This window comes from Molothrus aeneus, chromosome 1, assembly GCF_037042795.1.
Source record: "Molothrus aeneus isolate 106 chromosome 1, BPBGC_Maene_1.0, whole genome shotgun sequence".
NCBI classification, from domain to species: Eukaryota; Metazoa; Chordata; class Aves; order Passeriformes; family Icteridae; genus Molothrus; species Molothrus aeneus.
Genome location: NC_089646.1, coordinates 49894986 through 49915866, shown reverse-complemented (window position 1 = coordinate 49915866; position 20881 = coordinate 49894986). Strand labels below are relative to the sequence as shown.

At 36.1% G+C, this 20881-nt stretch overlaps 1 protein-coding gene across 16 annotated transcripts in view; it reads right to left on the bottom strand.

Annotated features, from left to right (window-relative positions):
- Positions 1 to 536: 536 nt before the first annotated feature.
- Positions 537 to 20881, bottom strand: part of CLASP2 (cytoplasmic linker associated protein 2) — a 145882-nt gene continuing 125537 nt past the window's right edge. For all 16 annotated transcript variants that reach the window (XM_066556887.1, XM_066556895.1, XM_066556902.1 and 13 more), the window contains 10 exons: positions 20600 to 20743; positions 16753 to 16896; positions 16304 to 16410; positions 14798 to 14951; positions 13831 to 14059; positions 9307 to 9500; positions 8382 to 8510; positions 6503 to 6709; positions 5265 to 5381; positions 537 to 4203 (listed from right to left, as the gene is read on the bottom strand). In XM_066556887.1, coding sequence (XP_066412984.1) covers positions 4117 to 4203; positions 5265 to 5381; positions 6503 to 6709; positions 8382 to 8510; positions 9307 to 9500; positions 13831 to 14059; positions 14798 to 14951; positions 16304 to 16410; positions 16753 to 16896; positions 20600 to 20743 — 1512 coding nt within the window. In that variant the 3' untranslated portion in view covers positions 537 to 4116. The remainder of the gene's footprint in view (positions 4204 to 5264; positions 5382 to 6502; positions 6710 to 8381; positions 8511 to 9306; positions 9501 to 13830; positions 14060 to 14797; positions 14952 to 16303; positions 16411 to 16752; positions 16897 to 20599; positions 20744 to 20881) is intronic.

Here is a 20881-nt window from a genome sequence, read left to right as displayed (position 1 = left end):
AAGTGAGCTCAATATAAGTATTGACTTGTTTCTTACCTGGAAGTAGACTGCAATTGCAAAACTCATCAGTTTACTGTTTTAATTGTGAGAAAACAACAGATATTGTTCTCCAAATAATCCTCCAGTTCCAAACTGCTTATGCATCCCCACCACATTGATGTTTATTGTTTCTCTGTGACTGTGAAGTCCCAGCCTAACACAGTGCAAGTTAGCACAGCCAGTGGTACCATTCTCACTCACCTCCCATAGGGAGTAACTGTAGTGTAATTCAACAGATTTATTTCTCAAAATTATTTTCTTTTATGATTGTTTCCAAAGGGACAATGCCACATTCAGCATTTGAATTCCTTTGCTGAAAATTCAAACTTGGGAGCACTTTAGGCCTGCATTCTCAACAGAATTTTTTCATGGGTATGTTTGTGACTTAAATGTTTAAACACGGACAGAAACCATTAAGAATATGTAAGTGTTTCAGGATCCAGATGTTTGTTCTTTATGCTCTGTGACTCAGACCGCAAATAATAAACACGACTCAATCTGTTCCAACCTTTATCTTCAAAAACAAACAAGCAAGCCAACTCAGGAAAATTTACATGATCAGCTCTCCTTTCAATTTACATTTATTATCCCAACTTCCTTGCTAAGACTTCGTCTGAACATAATGTGTTACTCAAAATTCTTTAAAGCAGATGACATCCAAGTCTGAGACATCCACAATATTCATTTCCCATCCTGATTGTGCATGTAGCTTTTCTTCTCCTTCCTCTTTTTTAAAGCCCAAACCCAACCTTTAAGAATTACATTTCAATATTCAAATGACTGCAATGACCTATCTTCACAAGATATTAGAAGGAACATATAGAAACCCTGTCTGAAAGAACAGAAACTTATAACTGTCCTATTTTTTCCTAGATCTTTATGCTAATCCATTAGAGAAACCACCTCCAGCAGGAACATAAGGCATGACTAATCATTGCTTGAATTTAACTGAGCTAATATCTACTTATAATATAGGAAATGAAGGCAAAAAGCAATGCAGTGAATCTGATCAACTGGCTGCTGTGGAAATAATTTTCTTTCCGAATTCTCACATTCTGATGGGTTCATGTAATAGAAATAGATTCTATCTGTTAACAAAGATAGCAACCCCATATCTGCTGGAAACAAAACTAGTCATATCATAAGTAAAATATTAATTTAAATATATTGCATTGAGATTTTTAATACATGGGATATCTTCACTTAAAACATTTAAAGACGGCTTCAAAGCAAAACTGATGAACAAACTTCAGGTAAATATCTTCCTCCCCCCTACCTGGAGCAAATTTTTTCAGTCATATAGGGGATAAAAAACATATCTTTTGTTTACATGTAAAAAAACTAGGTTTCATCCAGAATATATACTGTATGTTTCAATAACTTATATTTTCAGTATGAAATAGCATCTTCAAAAAGATGACGAGTAACAGTCATCTTGCAATGGTTCTCTTAAAATAAATATTACCTATACAAAATGCGGGAACAACATACAGGGCTGTTAAGCTTAGAATTCGTGCAATTTTTTGACGTGACTTTTTGTATCATAAAATGCAAAAACTAAAAGACTGCAGTCTGAAAAATATTTTTAAATATTAAAAAAATAAAATGTAAATGATGTATAATGTACAAATAAATGAAATAATAAGCAAAAAAATCTGCCTACATGAAGGAAACTGTGTTCATAAAGATTCTATTCGATTTTTTAAAAAATTTGTCTAATATCTCTATATTCACAGCATGTTCTCAAATGCCAAGTCAGATTTAGTAACAAAACTATAAAAAGAAACATCATTTGGATGCACAAAACATGAAGATAAATTTTTTTAACCAATGCTGTATGAATCACATTTATAATTTTTCTTATAGCATGTGATCAAATAAAACAGAAAAACCAGAATGTATACATTGCTAATCTTTTAAGTAATGTTATGTACATTTTATTGCCAGTATATGCACAATGGTAAGCATAGAACTATAAATACACAATGTAATTAAACAGTAGAAAACAACAAGGATGTTACACGTAACAAAGGAAAGAAGGAGGAGATACTATTTTCTTCATGTAGCTGCTAAAAAGGGCTAGCAACGAGTTATGACAGTGTTGGAATTAAGTCTTTACATATATTTCTACAACTTTTCCTCCAAATAAATCTCTGCAATGGCATTGCTTCTTTAATAACCACATCTTAGCTCTTTATATTGCATTCACTTCAAACTAAAGTAGAAACAACCTTTCATGTTAACTACAAGCACCTGACTTAATTTTTTACTCAGTTTTGTTTTTCAGGGTTCCTAGCAGGTAAAGTATGTAAGTAGTTTCTTATGATATTTGGCTGCAGTGTTGAAGAATAGAGTTCTGAATACACATTAAGTGATAATTTGGAAAAAAAAATAAAGATTTTTCTCTAGATAGTTCTTCTACTGGGTGCTATATGCAGCAGCTCAGTCAAAATTAGTCACCCTGAAGAGGTAGAGAGAATTTTAGCCTAGCATAGATCATCATCCTTGGCACCACTATTTTCTCTCTTATCAGGATACATTTCCTCCAACTAGACAAAATCACAGTCAAAGGGAAAATAATGCCAGGAAAAAAAAGTTCCACTATTCCTGGGAAGGGCACTGTTTCATCCCATTTCTCACTTAATTAGCTTGCTGCTTATATAAAAGAAAAAAAGGAAAAAAAGAATGAAAAAAAAGGAAAAGACAACATTTAGGGACACATTTACTTATCTTTGTTCTCTTTCCATTATCAACTTCATAAATACAAAGAACCATTATTCACAATATACTAACTCTTTTTCAAAAGTGGAAAAACAAACCCTTGAAACATTTCCACACCTTAATCCAGATGGGTCTTGAGGATGCTATTCAAGAAAACCATGCAAATAATTTGGTGCAGCTTTTCCTACTCATCCAAAATATATATTTTTCTTTAAATTAAAAGGTGGCGAGATCCATAGCATTTGTGACTATTCCCCCCTCCCCCCATTTAAATTCAATGCAGAAAAATCTTGGTGCTTTTCGGAAGGTAAGGAATAAATAGCTTTCTGCACTGTTGTCATAAGATCCCATGTGAGTTACAATACAAGACTACTTGTTCCAGCAATTAGGTTGAGAGGAAACATTCTAGTGATAAAGTTAAATACATACTGAGCATGCTTGGGCAGAGCACTCCATTCTGAAGCATCCTGCTTGAAGAACGAAAGGTGACAAGGATGGTTCACGTCCATCAAGTGACCATGAACTCTGCTGCTCACCAGCAGGCTGCCACACTGCCACCAGCTCGGCAGTGCAGTGCTGCCCTGGCAGGGCTGGCTCCCACATTAAGAGGTACTGGTTGTACCAGTCCTCTGCTGCGCACACCAAATTCTTATTTATGCAACAAACATACAACCAATGAACAATATCACTGTGACAGAACTGGATCGATCCAGCTTTCTTTTTATAGGCATATTTCTCAATCTCCAGAATATCCCAAACAAGCTGTAAATAAGATGATGAACCACCAACACAGTGAACGAGTCTCACTGCAGTTCAGACTAGTTCAGCCTTGTTTCACATCACTTCTTGTTTCTAGCAAAGGACATGATGCTCAAACAAAATAGCAATAAAAAAGTAATGTTATCTGCAGCTGAAGAAAAGCAACAGAATTTATATTTTAACTTCTGAAGCTTAAAGCATACCTTTTTAATTAGCATTAAAAAAAATCTTTTTTTTTAATACAGTAACACTGGCAAAAGTTAATGGGAAGACACAGAGGATTATGAACAGGGTAACTGATAGATAAGATTATTTAAAATTTTTATTCTGCTTTGATCAACTGATGTTAATACTGTTTTTCCTTAGATGTTGGAATAATTCTATTGCAACAGTCTCATGCAGGCTGAAGACAGCCATTGGTTATGGGAAAAAAAAAAAACCAACAAAACCCTAAACAAAAGAAAAATAACAAAAGAAAGGGGGGGAAAAAAAACAAAACAAGAAAAAAGTTCCAGAAGTTGCATGTAAGGATCTTCCTTTCACTGAAGAGGGCCTTGCCCTTGCTTTAGGAGACCTGGTTAACTCTTGCCAGCTTCATTAGCTTTGTCCAGACATATCTGCTGCTGTATCCCCTGCTCCAGAGCCTGTTTGTGCACGTTTGATGTAAAGGTTCAATAATTTCATCTGCAAATTTAAGCCAGAAATTAACTCTGTTTAGTATTTGCAAGCTGTACAGACTGACTACAGGAATGGTACAACAAAATAAGACATTAATCCTTTTTCTTTTCCCTAAAAGCAAAATTGTACTTTACACAGTTATTCAAAAGGAACACACATGACAATGAAAACATCAAACACAAGTAAACTTTGACACAAGGAAACTGCTCAAGCTTCTCTAAGGATGTAAAGAATATGATACTAAGTAGCTAGATTAAGATAGATGGAGTATCTTCCTCCAATTATAATGCTTTTCTAAATATGGTGGTGGTTTGGGTTCCTTTATCTTTTAAGTTACTGCTGAGGTTTAAGCCTTTAGTCAGAAATGCTAATGCTGGTATGTACTAAAGCTTCCACTATTGTCTAGAGTCACTTTAAATATGATCACTGCCAGAGACTATTTTAAAGATTGAACTGTCTTATTCACAGACACACAAAATTAATTGTCCTGTTTTTACTCCCAAGGACAAAGAGATTCACAACTAACATACAGCTGTTTAGATGCAAAAAACTGCATGAAAAAGATGTCAGTGAAGTCATAAGTATCCTGAAACAAAAAGGACCAGAGACTGGTTCTTATTATTTCAAATTAGAGATACTGAAAAGACTGGTGAAAGCAAAATAACAAGGAGGAAGAATAAATGCAACTGCTGTATGTAACATGGACATATTATGTTCCTTGTTTTTCAATCAGAACTTGCATGAAAACAGAGACAAGAAACACCAATAGGGAAAGCCTGCTGAATACAGCCATTATCACTTCTACCAGCATACAAGAAACTGACTGCATTAAAAAGAAGTAAGAAACACAGTTTAGTAATGTTCTTTATGCAAAAGTTTGCACACTTGCATATAAAAAACCTGTGGACTCTCAGTTTGGAATATTTTACGGCAAAGCTGTATTAATACAACTGATAGTCTCTTTCAACTATACACTTCTTTGAAACTTTCTGGCAATGGCAACCAAAATGCAAATTCATAGATGCAATTATGAGCCAAGATTTCTTTGACCCATATCTTCTACTTACTTTACTGCCAGTGAGTTGACTGAGATGTGGTTTTAGTTCATCACCAATTACTGCATGAATGGCTACAAGGCAGAAAACACATGCCTTACGAACGCTGCTCTCTGAGTTATCATAACCCTAGAAAGCAATAAAATTAACCTTAATACCTTTTCAGTTAATGACTAAAAGCCCCAGAAAGCTATTTGCCAAAAGAAATACATTGGAGTCTATGGGAAATTAATGCCAGTGTAACCCAACGAAGCATTCCAACAAAAAACCAAACACACAAATACAGAGCATGCAGTAAAAAAGCAGGCTGCATATTAATAACCATTGATAATCATTTTCCAGGGTGAATTTAAAACCCACACAGTCCTGTTCATAAGTTACACTGAAAACAGAGCTGCTGCCATGCAACAGGTAAGAGAAGCATATAAGAGAACCTTTCTAGATTATACAGATGTTTACTTAAAGCAAAAGACCACTCACAATTTAGAGCTTCCTGGCTCTGAATGAAGAAACAGCTCTTAACAGCGAAAGACTCTTTTGTTAACCCCATCTCATTCTTCTATGATTTTTGGGGTTTTTTGCCATTTTTTATCACTCCATGCCTGGCTGTCTCACTCAGACTTCCTTCCCAGAAGGCCCCTTCTCTGCCTCTATTTTCCTGCAGCTGTATGGCTGGATCACACTCATTATAGACACAAATCTGCAGACTACAGCTGCCAGCTCTAAAGAGTCTTGATCCATGAAGGAAATAAATGTATGTTGGCTCTTGATATGATAAAAAGATGGTAAAAATTTCAGTTTTCAAAACAAGGGAAGAGAAAACTTGGATATTCTTCTAATTTTATTTAACTTTATAAAACTGCTTCTTTCCTCTTGCCTCCCAAAAGCCCTAGCTGATGAAACCCTACAATTATACACAAATAAAACATCAAATTATGTAACTTGGAAAAACGTACAAACAACAAAGAACTATCTTAGAACTGGAAGTATCTACCAAGCTTACCTATAACCAGGTAATATACCCTACTGAGATTTCCTGAGTCCTAATCATGGTTATAATTTAGCTCCCTGCTAATCAAAGAGATTGTTCCCACTATTGAAAGTATTTTGGGTCAAGGCAGCCATCAACTATCAGACAAGTGAAATCCTTCATAAGAACCAAGTGGTGCTATTTTTTAAAAGTCTTTGCAACTCTTATGTATAGTTTCTTTTTATTAGTCTGTTTTGCTGCTTCTTTCTTATTTCCTTACCTGTATTAGACCTGGCACAATCTCTGGTAAAAGCTGAGTAAGGGTTTCTTTAGATACTCTTTCTATAACTTTTGTCTGCATTTTGATTGCAGCCAGATTAATGGGGTAATCTGCAGTTTGGATAATTGGACAGAGAACTTTGATGCACTGATCTGGGCTAATGGAAGTGGCCAGCATGGAAGCAGCTTCTTCAGCAGATCTCACCACCTATTGAAAGAAAAATACACAGAAAAGTGATTTATATAAGACTCTTACTCGTTGGTCTGTTTTCTGGCAGTAATGGTCTTGAGCATAAAAATTTTCTATCAAGACCTCTGCAGTATTATAGAAATATGTAGAGAGTCCAGCCTTTGGACATTATTTTCTAAAACCACAATTCTTCCCAATATTCTGTGGCTGCTATGCCCTTGACAATACACATATCAGTTTTTCAAATCTGCTTGTTTAATAGGATCTAAAATTTCTGTATTCTGCATACCCTCCAACTACATATTGAAGTATCACCACCTTTGTAAACCTGTAATTTCTTGTGTTGTCATTTGTTATTGCTTGTTGGGTCAGAGATCACTGATAAAACATGCTTTCACATTAATTTCAAAGGTGTGTTTAATGACATGCCTAGATGGCTAATTGTAGAAGCCAATCGAGCTGTTTTTCTTCCCCTATGATTTAGAAAGAAACTATGACAATAGAGTACTTTAACCCTGAAGAATATGCAGAACACGAATAATAAGGGAGGATTTAACAGATACACAAGCTCAAAACACAACAAGGGCACCACAGAGAAAATTAACATCTGATCTGCACATTGGTGCTGTGGTGGCATCTGCCATCTAACAAGGGGAATCACTGTACACAATGAGTGGTACACAGTGATGTACAAAAACCTTCAAAATTTTCTCTCCATCCTTTATTCTCTCACTCCTAACACACAAAATGATGAGAGGGAAAAAAACACAGGAACAGAGAAGGAACAATGGGGAAATGACACTGTAATAAATACAGCATATGAAACAAATCCAGAGAGCAAAGGGAAAAGAGAAATGAGTATCAAATGAGTGATAAAGTCATGGCATGGGAGGAATTGCAGTCAACTTTAAAGCTTGAAACTCCACAGTAAATTCCACAAAGTGCCCTTGCATGGGGAAGATGTACTCGTTTAATAATAAACATAGATTCTTTCCACAGCATCCACAACACTGATGTCAGAAGTTGAATATTGGGTTTGTTATTGTATCTCTGTTTCCTATATTTACATGCACTGTCCTTTATTGTGTATGCAGGCATCACAAATAACTCTGAGCAAGGTTACATTTACCCTTCTTCTCAATCCCCTCACTATTCCTGGCACAAGTACCTCCCCCACTGACATATTCCTCTGCATTTTCCCTTAAGACCATTCAAAGCCATGCGCTCTCAAATGGAGCAGAATGAAAAGGGGTGACAGTTCCTTGTCTTGTTTAGTCTCATCTCTCAACCATAAATCTCACTGCAATCCAAAAGCTTGTTTTACATCTCTAGGACACTTATATTCTTCTTAAGATGCCAAACAAGGAAAAAGCACCTTGCAGTTATTCCTTGAAGAGCCATGGTGACACACTGTTGGTTACACAGTCCTGTGGGATGGCACCCAAGGCAAATGTTATTAGGGATGATATTACCCATTCAAGAGCTTTTAGAACTGCAGGGTTTTTTTCCTTGCATACCCACGTTAACTAATAACATCGTTGTTATTAAACATATAATAATATGATCATTATTAAAAAGAATTACTTCCTCAGTAAGAACTGATTATTTCACATTTTCTGGACAGCTCTTTCATTTTTTAATAATTTTATAATGATATAACCTTAAACAAATAAAATAACTGATTACTGACCTCCTTATGAGGATCCTTATGTGCTTCTAAGGTCTTCATGATTGTGAGCTCTGCATAATTCTTAAACCTTGCTGGCTGGTTTCTTAGAATTTCTCTTAGAACTTTCAGTGCCAAAGCTCTAATTGCATGCTAAAGATTCAATATTAAAATAAATGAGTTATGCATCTTTAAACAGACATATGCTTTTCACATTTGTTCAGCTGCTGGAAAAGTCTTTAATAATGGAAAAAATATCTGATTATGCTTTGCACACATATACAGGCTCAATCTAGTGTTAGCAAATAAAAGTAGGAAAGAAATATCTTCAATCTCTTTTTTTGCACAAAATGCAGGTGACATATAATAAACACATTACTAAATTATTTTAACTTACCTATGCTACCCAGAAGTTGCAAACACGAGGGCTGATAAAACCATCATGCAAATCCATTTTTTACTTTTTCTGTATACAATTATTTTAAAAAACAAACGCAAGTACTATTGTCTTTTTGATCCTGAGTAATTCAGAAACATGGCCTTTGTAGAGAACTAATACATAGAAAGAACTCAGTCTCGTCACAATGAGTATTACTGTATTTTAGAAGCAAATTTTTAAATGCTTTGCCACACATGATGTTTTGATATTCCAGATTCGTTCAGGGGCTATAAACAGATAAACTTTGAATCTCAGTGCAAAAATGTTTCATTCAATCTAATACATCTAAATCCACAAACAGGAATCCTGGAGAAAGTAAGCATTGCTGATGCCCTTTTCACCATCAGAGGAATTGGACTTCATGGCATTTTTTTATTTTCACAGTTTTTTGTTTTTCTACCACTAACTGGAATTTGTGCCCTTTCTACAACTCATACAAATGTCTCATGGCTTACTGAAAGTAAGCCATGTACTTCGTTAACATTCTTAACTGGATGTTTCTGAATTTACCTCTTTATCTCCAAGTGTTTCAAGCAGCAGCAGAAGTATTGTTTTGAAGTGCTCATCCCAAACACCAAAAGACTCTTCCTGAGTTAACTTCATGAGCTCATACAGGGCAGCCTTTCTTTCTTCAACTCTCTCATTGTGGTTTGATAACTCTTTCAGTAGCTCTGCAACCAGATCAGAATGGTCCATGGGAGGCTCTGTCAAAAAGGAATGCACAAACACAGTTACTGCAGATAATAATAACAGTGTCTGTTGTGAACTAAAGGATATATTCTAGTATTACTTGCTTGTTTTTGAGCATGCTTTTGTTTTTTCCCCCACATTTGCCTGCAAGCACTGCAGTTTGGCTACTACATTTTCAGTGCAGCCAACATTGCTGAACAAGCTAACAATCACTCCCAAATCCCTACAATGACACAGCAAAAGCTCCCTTGCAGGCTAGTCTACTGCAGGAGTTTTTAGGCTTGCAGTACCCACTAAGTACTCTGCATCCTTTAAAATTTGATCTATACAAGAAGGGCCATCTTTCCCATATGACCCTTCCATTCAAGATGAAAAAAATTATTTCCTCTGTTAGTATTACAGAATTGTTTAGACTTTTGTAAGCCATGATTCCACAATAGCTAGGTTGCTACAAGAAATGGGGAAAAAAAAGTGCAATAGTTCTTGGTACAAAAGAGCTGAAATAAAGGCAAACCAGGGCTACTAGTCCCATAGATCTCAAAACCAATTCACTAAGAGATGGCTCTGGATTTTAATTGTTATTAGAGACAATTCCATGAGAATGGAAAAATACATTATTAATACAGCCTGCATTTGTAAACACTGGACTGCAAACAGAGTGATCTACAAACCGTCAAGAAACTTAAATATGGTCTTGATGAAAACTTGAGCATCAACTTGAGTATCTTTATTCCATCATTGAGACCCATTTAGCCTTGAAGAAAGGGAAGCATATAGCTTCCATCTTTGCACTGAAATATTTGGTTAAATTAACAGAAATATGCCTTTTCCTAAGGCAAAAATTTGGAAGTTCTGGCATACAATGCAAATTCATTGCACCTTTCCTGAAATGACTGCATGAACTACATGAACATGAACTGCATGAACTACTAACACATGAACTACATCCTCCATAACAAATTAATTATATCATACACTGAGAAACCACAGCCCTTGAACTTACAAATGCTGTACAAAGCACTTGTACAAATAAAACAGTAAATGGTGAGTACTACAGAATTAAATATCTTAATATCGCACATCAGCTACTGTAAAAATCATGCTGGTTTTAAACCCCACATTCCTATTTGCATTCTGTTTTGCATGAATAAACAGGAGCACCAGCACCTGAAATCAAACTACAAACACTTCTGCTGCCTCTGTATTAATGGATGATTAATGTTTGACTAAAGGGCAGACTGAAATTGCATTAGGTCAGTTATTATTTACAGCAGATGAGCAGAATGGAGTCATTTTTACAGAAGCAACATCATTACTTTTACTGGCAGCACTCTTATACTTGTTCTAACACACTGTAAGAATTATAGCATAGCAAATCCATTTTCAGGGAATGCATATTGACACTTCATTAGCAAAACTACTTGTATCTGTTTAAATAAAGTATTTTCATTGTAATGTCATCTCAGATGGATGGATGGAAAGGTTAAAGAGAGGGGAAGGTAATAGCCATGTCCATGCAGGAATAAGGGGAGGAAAGAAGCTTCAGTATCTATGGACTACATAACTGAAAAACCTGAAGATAACCAAGAGGGATGTGCCTTTTCAGCTTGCCTTTTCCATTCCTTTGTGTGACTTACCACCCAGTAATTAGTTTCCAAACATTCTCCAGGTAAGAATGGAGGAGCATAGGTCATGTCTACTCAAAGTCTACTCTCAAAATTTCTTTTTCAGAAAGGAAAAATGAAGAGGAGTAGATACAACTCCTTCATTCGAATGAATTAAAATTTGCATTAGAGAGATAAATAATTGATGAAGAACAGCTCTTCTCAAACCAATCAAATAATATCCTTTTGACAGGACAAACAGTGTAGGGGTTAAAAGGGAACATGTAGGTATGTCCTGAATTTAGGAAAGATTTTCCTACTGCCACTCACAGCATCCTAATATAAAAGCTATGCAAACATGATGGCCAAAAAAAAGCAAACAAAGCAAGTGCAAAACTTGATGAATCACTTGCCAGGTGACTGGATTATAAATGGCTTTCTATTAATTCAGGAGGATATGAGTGATGTCCTTGCTTGGATGTGTGCAGAGCCTGGCTCTGTTGGATGCATTTGTTAGTGCTACCAAAGGAATGTGGAACCAACTTAGAAAATCTGTAGATGACATCACTTTAGGAGCAATCACAAACGTTCTGAAGAACAGGATAGGAACTGAAAATTACCATTTTAAATCAAAGGAATGGTCTGGAAGAAAAAAGATGCCAAGTGTAAGGTGAGACACAGAAGCAGAAATCTTAAGTCCATGTACAAAGTGGGAGGTAAAACGGAAGATGTTTGCAAAGTGCAGTCCATGGAACTAAGCTGAAATAAATAAGCTTCTTTGGAGAAGAACACTGTTTTTCAAACAGAAACTGTGAACTACTTTAAAGTCTGGAAGTGACTTGGAGAGCCAGGTTTCCCTATGCTTCAGATAAAGTGCATTTTCCTTGGGGAAAAAAACAAAGTGCAAATGGTTGGAGGATTTAGGCTGTTACTCTGAAAGCCTTTTTACATAAGAGAAGGACAACACTCAAATGTGAGTCATGTGAGAGACACTGTGGCATCTCCTCCACAGAAAATTTTCAACTGCCAGACAAACCATCTGTAAAATACACATTCCTGCCCCAGTGCTGTTGACAGGACTGTATAAGCAGCTAAGGTTTTCCCATCTAGCCTTCTATTTCCACATCCTTCTGTCAGTAATGCATGACAGGATAGCTGAAAATCCAGTACTAATGTAATTTTGTGTCAGGAACAAGCAGCAATTCTGTGGAGTTTCCAAAAATGGATAACTAATTAGCCCTTCAGGTTTATGGGAAAAGTGTGTAACTCTCAACAGAGGAGTTGTACATACAAGCTATTTTGCCAAGTGCATCTTTTCTCTTGCAGACTTTTTGCAAATATTCCCAGTGAAATTCTAAAAGTAACACACAAATGACAGAATGTACATGATACAGCTAAATACTATGGGTGAACAGCAGAGGAATGAAAGCAAGTATTCATCAAGACCCATGAAAAAGCAGACCCAAATAATGCATTGCACTGCTCTTCCAACCAGGACAAACTTGTACTAGATGGGGACGCTTCACTCCAGCCAGTCGTGAGTTATTACAAAACTGGATCATGCTGGCACAGCACAGACTGCATCTGGTTTAATGCAATACCCAAAAATTAGTTGTCAGAAGGTAGGAGGCTTCTCCCATGTAAAACAAGATCCCTTAATATAGAATCTTGAACATAACCTGACTTTGTATGTGGATGGCAAAGCTATTTAATTATTAATATGTACATGACATGATTTGTGAAACTGTGATTTTCCCTCCATCTTTTTCAGAAGATAGTATCTGGCTGCACTATATGCTTCTCCATGATATGTAAGAAAAACAAAGAAAAATGCACCATACTTGGATTTGGTTTTGATTTGATGCAAACTTAAAGCCAATTTATAGAATAGGTGGATAAAACACCATGTCAAAAAATAACTGTTTTTTAACTGTTTCTGTAACACATCTTTTGCAGAATGACAAAAGCAAAACAGGTAGAAGGGAGATGATTACTTTGTCCCTTGTTATTAAGAAAGTGTTTACTTAAAAGCTTAATCTATAGCTGAACAACAGTGAATACCAGAGGATGAGAACCACTGACTATTTGTTAAAATAATGAGAGTAGTGCTACTTTGGAACCTTCTTAACATAAAGATAGAAAAAATTACCTAAAGATAAATGGAGAAATATCATAAAGAGGCTCTGGAAGCCTACAAAACAGCAACCCATGTTCCTATATTTACATGGGCTAGATGAAACACCTTCCTGGTAAAAAGCTGGTTTGTTTTGTTTCATTTAAAAATAATGTTTAGTCAACAGAAAATGCCAATGCCATGTTTCAAATATAAATATATTACTAACAAAATACTTAATCTTTCACCTAATTCCCAAACCAGTTTGATCCAGTTTTACTTCCTTGCTGTAAATCTTTTCTCCACCCTCCTGCTTTAAATTTCAATCATAAAACAATCTGATAGGTAAATTTATACTGGCAATACTGATAAAAGAGATGCTTCCAGAAGTACACAATATAGTTCAGCATTTCCTTCATTTTTACCCTTAGTCTCTACAGATACCAGGTAATCCAACAATGTAACTCAAAGAGATGACTAACAAATAAACTAATTAAAAATACAGCATTTGTAAAAACCTCTCAAAGAAGTGATACATATCTTCCTAACAATAACTTCAGAAGCTGAACTCCAAGATAGAAAATCTCATCATTTTTCTTCTAGCACAGAATGTAACCTGAATCTTACCATCAGGAAACTGCTCTGCATCATCATCAAACATGGCTTCCTTCAAAGCAGATTTATTGAATGCACTGATCCCATCAGAATAATTGTATGGGTTGTACTCTCGTGAGCGTGGTGAGGAGTGGGGAGGCATGGTGTTGAGTAATGACGTTTTGTTATCCAGAGCTGTCCGGCCCGTATCGCTCACACCACTTCCTGCTCGCATGTCCACCATTCCTGAAGCACTGCAAATCTGCACCAGAGCAAGTGTCTCATGAGCACGTGAAACACACTCTTACACCTTTCCATTAAATACATCATTAATTCATTTATGTAGCAAAAACTTACAAATTTCAAAATGCTTAGAATTTTTAAACTAGCCTTCAAGTAAGGAGTCTTAGTTCCCTAAACGCTGCTTTCCTTAAAAAAACCGACTAAAACAAAAACTAACCAACCAAAAAAAAAACCAGAAGAAAGGGTGTATGTTGTCCAAAAAAACATAAACCAAAAATAATTGTATTTTCTCTTACAAGTCTGATGCAAAGTGATTAAAAATGTGTTTAAGCATATTTACACGTGGTAAGTTCAACAAATCTTACAGCCAAAGTTCCACAGAAACAGGGGTCCTAAATAGTGCATCTTAATAGCCCACAGGCTGTATACAAAATAAAATAAAACATTCAGAAAAACATATATTAGGATACAAACGTCTCAAAAAAATAATTTCAGCTGTTTGGCACGATCACTGATTTCTAAACTGCTAACATGTTAAACACACAGACATTGCTATATAAAATCAACATTTACGTTTTCAAAATGCAGCTCAAGACTAGGAACGTATTTTTCTAAAGTAAAGCTCTTAAGTAATTCAGGAGACATGCCCAATTTAAGAAGAATATAAACCTCCTGAAACAGATGCTTTCTTATCTGCAATCAATCAGACACTAGCTTAGTTTGCTGATACCAACCTGGACTGAGTTTAAATACTCACCATATCACCATCATCTTTTTTAGCATCTCGTTTTACAGGCTCATTCATATCTTCCTGACTGCGAAAACTGAAATTCTGAATGGCTTCAGTGACTCCACGAAGAGAGCTGTAAATATCTTCTGAATTCATGTTTTCAGTGTCATAGTCAAATGCACTGTGGGCCATGGAGAAGGACATAGGAAGTAAGATGGATTTATTTTGTGATCTGTACTTTTAAATCACATTAGCAGGCAACTACAGAGACTCAGGAAATAGTACTAAAATTATTACTTTTCTTGAAATATATTAAGAAAATTGTTTCTTCACAATACAAAATTGTATTATGGTATGCCTTTGTAAGTGTACTACCACTGACACAGAAAGTACTGAAAGGAGATAAGAGAAAGGCTACATTAGGCAACAGCATCTGCCTGAAGAAAAACTTATTTTGCTCTGTTTTACTCTGCTGAATGTGAAACAACTGGAATTTTTACACCATCCTCTTATTCTGAAAAAAGTGCTAAAGTAAGGAGCACTGATAAAACTCAACAGCAAGTTGACTGGTAAAAGCGAAATTACCAAGTCCACTTTGCTGACAACATCATTACTATAAAAAACACTTGTAAACTATTACCTCTTTCATCTCCCCAGTATTAAATCTGGTTTGATAACCCAGTGTATTGCTTTTGGCTGGGACAGACTTAACTTTCTTCACAGTAGCTGACTGGAGGGCTATGCTTTGAATTTGTGCTGGAAATGGGGTTGTTACCATAGGGCTGTTCCTGTACCAGCTGAGCAGTCCTTACACAGAGCCAAGGCCTATTCTGCTCCTCACACAGCCCTGGCAGCGAGCAGCCCGGGGGTACACAAGGAGCTGGAAGGGACACAGCTGGGACAGCTGACCCCACGGACCAAAGGGATGTTCCACACCATATGGCATCACCATCTAAGCATATATCAGTGAGGGAAGGAGGAAGGGAGGGATGTTCAGGGTCACGGCACTTGAGTTTTCAAGTCACTGCTACAAGTGATGGGGCCCTGCTCTCCTGGGACAGCTAGACACCTGACCCCCCCCATAAGAAGCAGCAAATTCATTGTCTGTTGCTTTGCACATGCAGTTTTTGCTTTACCTAATTAATTGTCTTTATCTCAGTTTTTTCTCTTTTATATTCTGACTGTCCCCCATATCCCACCATGTGGATACTGAGTGGCTGTATGATGCTTAGTTGTTAACTGGGGTTAAACCATGACATGACTTATTTTAACACTTGTTAGAGAAGCCCACTGGTTCGTTCTCTTGCTAATCCATGTGCATTCCAAGATGGACAGCCCTTTCCCACCTCAGGCCAGCATGTCAGACCCTTCTGGGAGGCTGAGCAGTTTCATTCTATGGAGGAAAAGGGATTATTTCTGAGCATCTGTCATTTTGTGCAAAATTTTGCCAATGCTTTCATTGCTGGGGTTACATTGTGGACAATGTGTTATAAGCCTTAGATGTGGAATTTTAACACCACCAGTCTACACTACCTTGGTGACAAAGTGTTCTGTGATGTATTGGTTGGGGAAGTGAGAGGACTTGACCAACTTGCTGGGGAGCGTGGAGTAGGTCTTGTTAAAGGACTTCCCATCGATCCCTGGAGGAGAAGAGGTGAGAAAAGATACTTAGTAGGACTAAAAGCTTCCCTTTGAATTTACTATATTTATTTTTCTGGTGCCCAGAAACATTTAAAGAGCTTCAACTAAATTCCTGGATTGTCTAACCCATTACTAGTAACTACAATCATGTGTAACTTTGAAATCAGAAAGCACAAGATAAACTACTCTTAAAAAGCACAACCAAACCTATGAAGACACTTGGAAGTGACATGGACTAAGAAACTGTAACTGCAGAGGAAAAGGAAAAGACATTCCATAGAGAGCTACTAAGTAGACTTTTACACAGTAACTTCAGAAAGAAGAGTAGCAGAAGTGGATACCTGACCACTGTTGCCTGTATTCCGGAGATGATTATGGAGAAGCTTTGTGGCTCCATCCTGAAATGTTTTTGGTAAAGCACCCAACAGCATTGTAAACTCTGGAGTGTTGAGTTCAAAAAGGGAAATCAGCACTGACTGTGCAGCCTACAAGAAGAAAACACAAACTGAAGACATTAATTAGAGTTTCAAAGTAATTTTATCAGCAAAAGATGCCATAATGAGTGGTAATCACAAAATGTGACTTAAGTCTTGATCAAGCTTGAATAAAGATGTTAACAGATGTGAACAAAAGAAATTCATATTTGCTGGCAAGCTGGAAGTTCTGATTTTGTTAAATTCAGGCACACAACTACCACTGTAACAAGCAGTCTTTCAGAAATGTGCTTTTCAAGCCCCCTAGCCCCAGATCCTTACCAAGAAAAAAAAAAAAGAAGGAATTTGCAAAATGGCTTTCAGAGTTTGGGAAGCTGAATAAATTTAGAGACATGAAACACTCCAGGCAGGAGCAAGCATGTGATCCTTTCTACTGAGTTCTGCAAGTGGTAAAAAATTACAGATGGTAACACACTTGCCTAAAAAGGAACAGTTAGCACTGTAGAAATTAAAATAAACCCAACCAAACAAGATACCCTAATGTGGAATGAGACAGTAGTGATCACAGCACTTGATACTCCTCATAACTTACCCTACAGCCAAGCTAGTTAGTTAACCTTGCCTGCTTCCTTTAACCTTTCTAAAAGGTAGGCAAACATAATGGGCAATGGAATTTAGCTGACTACATATTCTGAAGATGAAATCTGTGGAGTAGTTTGTACTGGATGTCACCTCCCATACTCTCAATTTAATCAGTTCATGTTTACTATCACATTCAGCCTACAGCATGTTTTACACATGCTGGGTTTTTTTTTACCTGAATAAAAAAATCAGCGCTCTCTACTGACAAAGCAACACAGTAAATGACACAATAGTTGGATTCCCTCTCGTACAGGAACTCTTGATTGAAAGAATTAAGTAATGTTTGTACAGTTTGATGAAGATTCACTGGATAGTATAACAAACCTGTCAACATAGTCACTAAACTAACAAGTGCAAATGAGAGCTGGAGGAAGTTCTCCAGAATGACTTTGTAGCAGAAGACTGTGGTTGTAAGATTAACTGACTATGTGCAGTTTATACAGCTCACCCTCAAGATCTGCCATGCACTGGAGAGAACCAGTGCCTCATGCTAACCAGAATGACAGGCAGCTTGCTTAACCACCAATACACTCCAAGTAAGTACTTTAGAAAATTCTTTTAGACATTTATTTCCCTCCCTTTGCTTCCAGAGCAATGAACTGTAGCATTTTTTAATTAAAAGTGTAGAGCCAAGGTATGAGCACACATACCTGCACACATCTCAGTATTAAGTTAAACAACAAAAATCCTAGCATGTCAGATTGCCACAAATTGTCTTTGCATACTCGTGACTGGTTGTTTTCTTTAACATTTTTTTCCTTGTCCCTTTGATAGCCTTCCCTTCAAATGATCACCCTGAATGTCCTCTGCAATCTGTCTGATGTTTCTCTCATCCTTGTCATTTCTAATGGTCAGTCTTTTAATCAAAACTGATACAAAGCAAAACCAAGACAAATTTAGCAGCTGAGCAGAGGTTTGGAAATCACCACTTTCTTTTTTCTGTGTGGTTAGCCAATCTCCACTCCTTAATACTGTGTCAATTTAAGCTGCTATTAAGAGAACACAATAGCCAGTCCAGGATTGATTGTATCAGGACAGAAACTGATACCATCAAATCTGCCCAAAATGAAGCTCTGTCTATAGTATCAAAACTGATACTGACTTGCAGAAGGTTTTCAATGCAATTATCTATTTTCTCTCTTTCTTCCTTACCCAAGAAATCCTGCATTTTAGAGTATTTAGAGGTTTTTGTTCTCCCCAGCATAAGGTCTCTGCTGAGATTTAAATTCACTCATGTAGAGATAATCTTTAAAAGAGTGAAATAAAGATTAGAAATACTTCTTTGGTTTTGCTTTCTTCTTAGAAATTTTCTAAGAACAGATTCAAACTTCTTCCAGAAGCATTCTAATCTTAGAAAAAATCTAAGTTTTGAAACAGAATTTTACTTTCCAGAAAGAAGTCCCACGTCACTGAACTACACTAAGAGTGCCCAATGTGAGACTAATAAACTTGGATTTTTCATAATACTTAGCACTAGAACTGTTTTTGCTAAGGAAAAAAACCAAACCCATGAATTACACAGAAATTACTTAGAAAAAGCTTTTAATTTAAAGAAATTACACCAAGTTCTATAAAGCTTATTACACCCAATAAAATTAAGAAGGCTGTGATAGCAGGATGAGAAGACTGTTAAGAGAATTAAACATTTTATACTATCAGAATAACTCTTTTGACTTCTTATTGGCAAAATTTTATTTTCAATTGTTAAAGGATTTTTACAGTTAGTTGCCTCAAAGAGCTGTGTTATGGAAAGAAAAATAAATTCTGAAAACTTACATAATTAAGGTGTTCCAGATGAATAAACTCACTGGTAATTCTTTGCATTGATTCAGTTACTTATTGACATAAAAATGCTTATTAGGGTTATGAACCATCAGATAAGACAGCTTGCCCCGTGTCTCAATACTAAAACTTCACAGATTTAGAAGATAGTGCTGCTTCAATTCTCCTCCTGTTCTATGATCTTTTATATGTTACTAGAACATGATACTCAGGCAAGGAAAATCCATTTGATGTAATCTATTACTGTTTTCTCAAACTCATGAAGTATACAAGAAGTGGATGACTAAAACATTACCTTCAATACAAAAACTCTCTGGTGTTTTTTTATTATGTATTACAAACATTCTAGATACCAAGAAGTCTTGTAAGTTATTTTTATTTTTGTTTTCTTCACATTACAATTTTTAAGATAGCCCCTACTATTCTTTCCTACATCCATCCTAAACAAAGGAAGTTACTCTTTCCAGAAATGATGAAGCTGCCAAAACTCAAACTTAATTGAAAGTAGCAAAACAAATCTCAACAAATTAATTGTTGCTGCTTTTCAAACTGCAGAAATAGACAGAAAAAGAGAGAGAAGAGTTAGCTCTCCTTGTCATAAACACTTGCACAGAGGAACAATAAAAGGTACAACATTTTTGGAGTGTTTACATGCTAGAAATGGCAGCTACACAGCATGACCTGTAATCATCAGAATAACAAAACTATTCCATCAAACCGCAAATAAAATTATAAAATTTTTTTGCTTTCTACAAATTGAAGTGCTGTTTAGAAACCCTTTCCAAAGACAGCACTAGTACATTTCTTATGGTTATTTATCCCTCCTGTATCTATGTAGCTCATAGATGTTAATTTTCACTTCACATCATGATGTGGAAAAGGGAGGTTGGCACTCAAAGTGCAGCATTACAAGAATAAGTCTATGACAATAAGCCTATAACCTTATCAAAGCACTTGCTTTGTCCAAGGTTCAATGGCTATCTACCTACCTGTTGTTAAAAAAAGGGACTCTAGAAAATCCAACAGAGATTAGACTGAGTTTGCTACCAAATTTACCTCTCACTCTTGTTACATATGTGCTCTTCAGTATCACAGGGGGTGGTCTCTGACATAATATTAAAACTGTACCAAAAATGCCCACTACAGAGATTTTAATACTAGACAGTTGCAATGAAGAATGATAAATTATGAAACAGAATCTTAACATACTAACATATATAAAAACACAACTGTAATGGAGAGTTTCAAGATGTTAATTTAAAATCTTTACTTAAATATTCTTAATTACCAGGAATGCTTTGCAATTCTAAGGACACATTAACAAACATACCTTCCTAACATCTGAGCTTTTAGGTTCTGTGGTCCAGGTGATGATTCGAGACACTGCTAACCTAGTTTCACTCGAATTTACAAAATCTCCTGGGTCCATCTGTTGCGCAAGAGTTTCTATGTATTTTAGGATTGCAACTTTGACCTGCAAAGAGAAACAGAGTCAGGTTGACAATAGCAATGGTGGGCTGCAAGAACAACTGAGCTCACAGAGTGTTCATTCCCTAAAATAAAGATTTTTTTTTCCAATTAAACTACACATTTTCAGCATTAATATATTTTT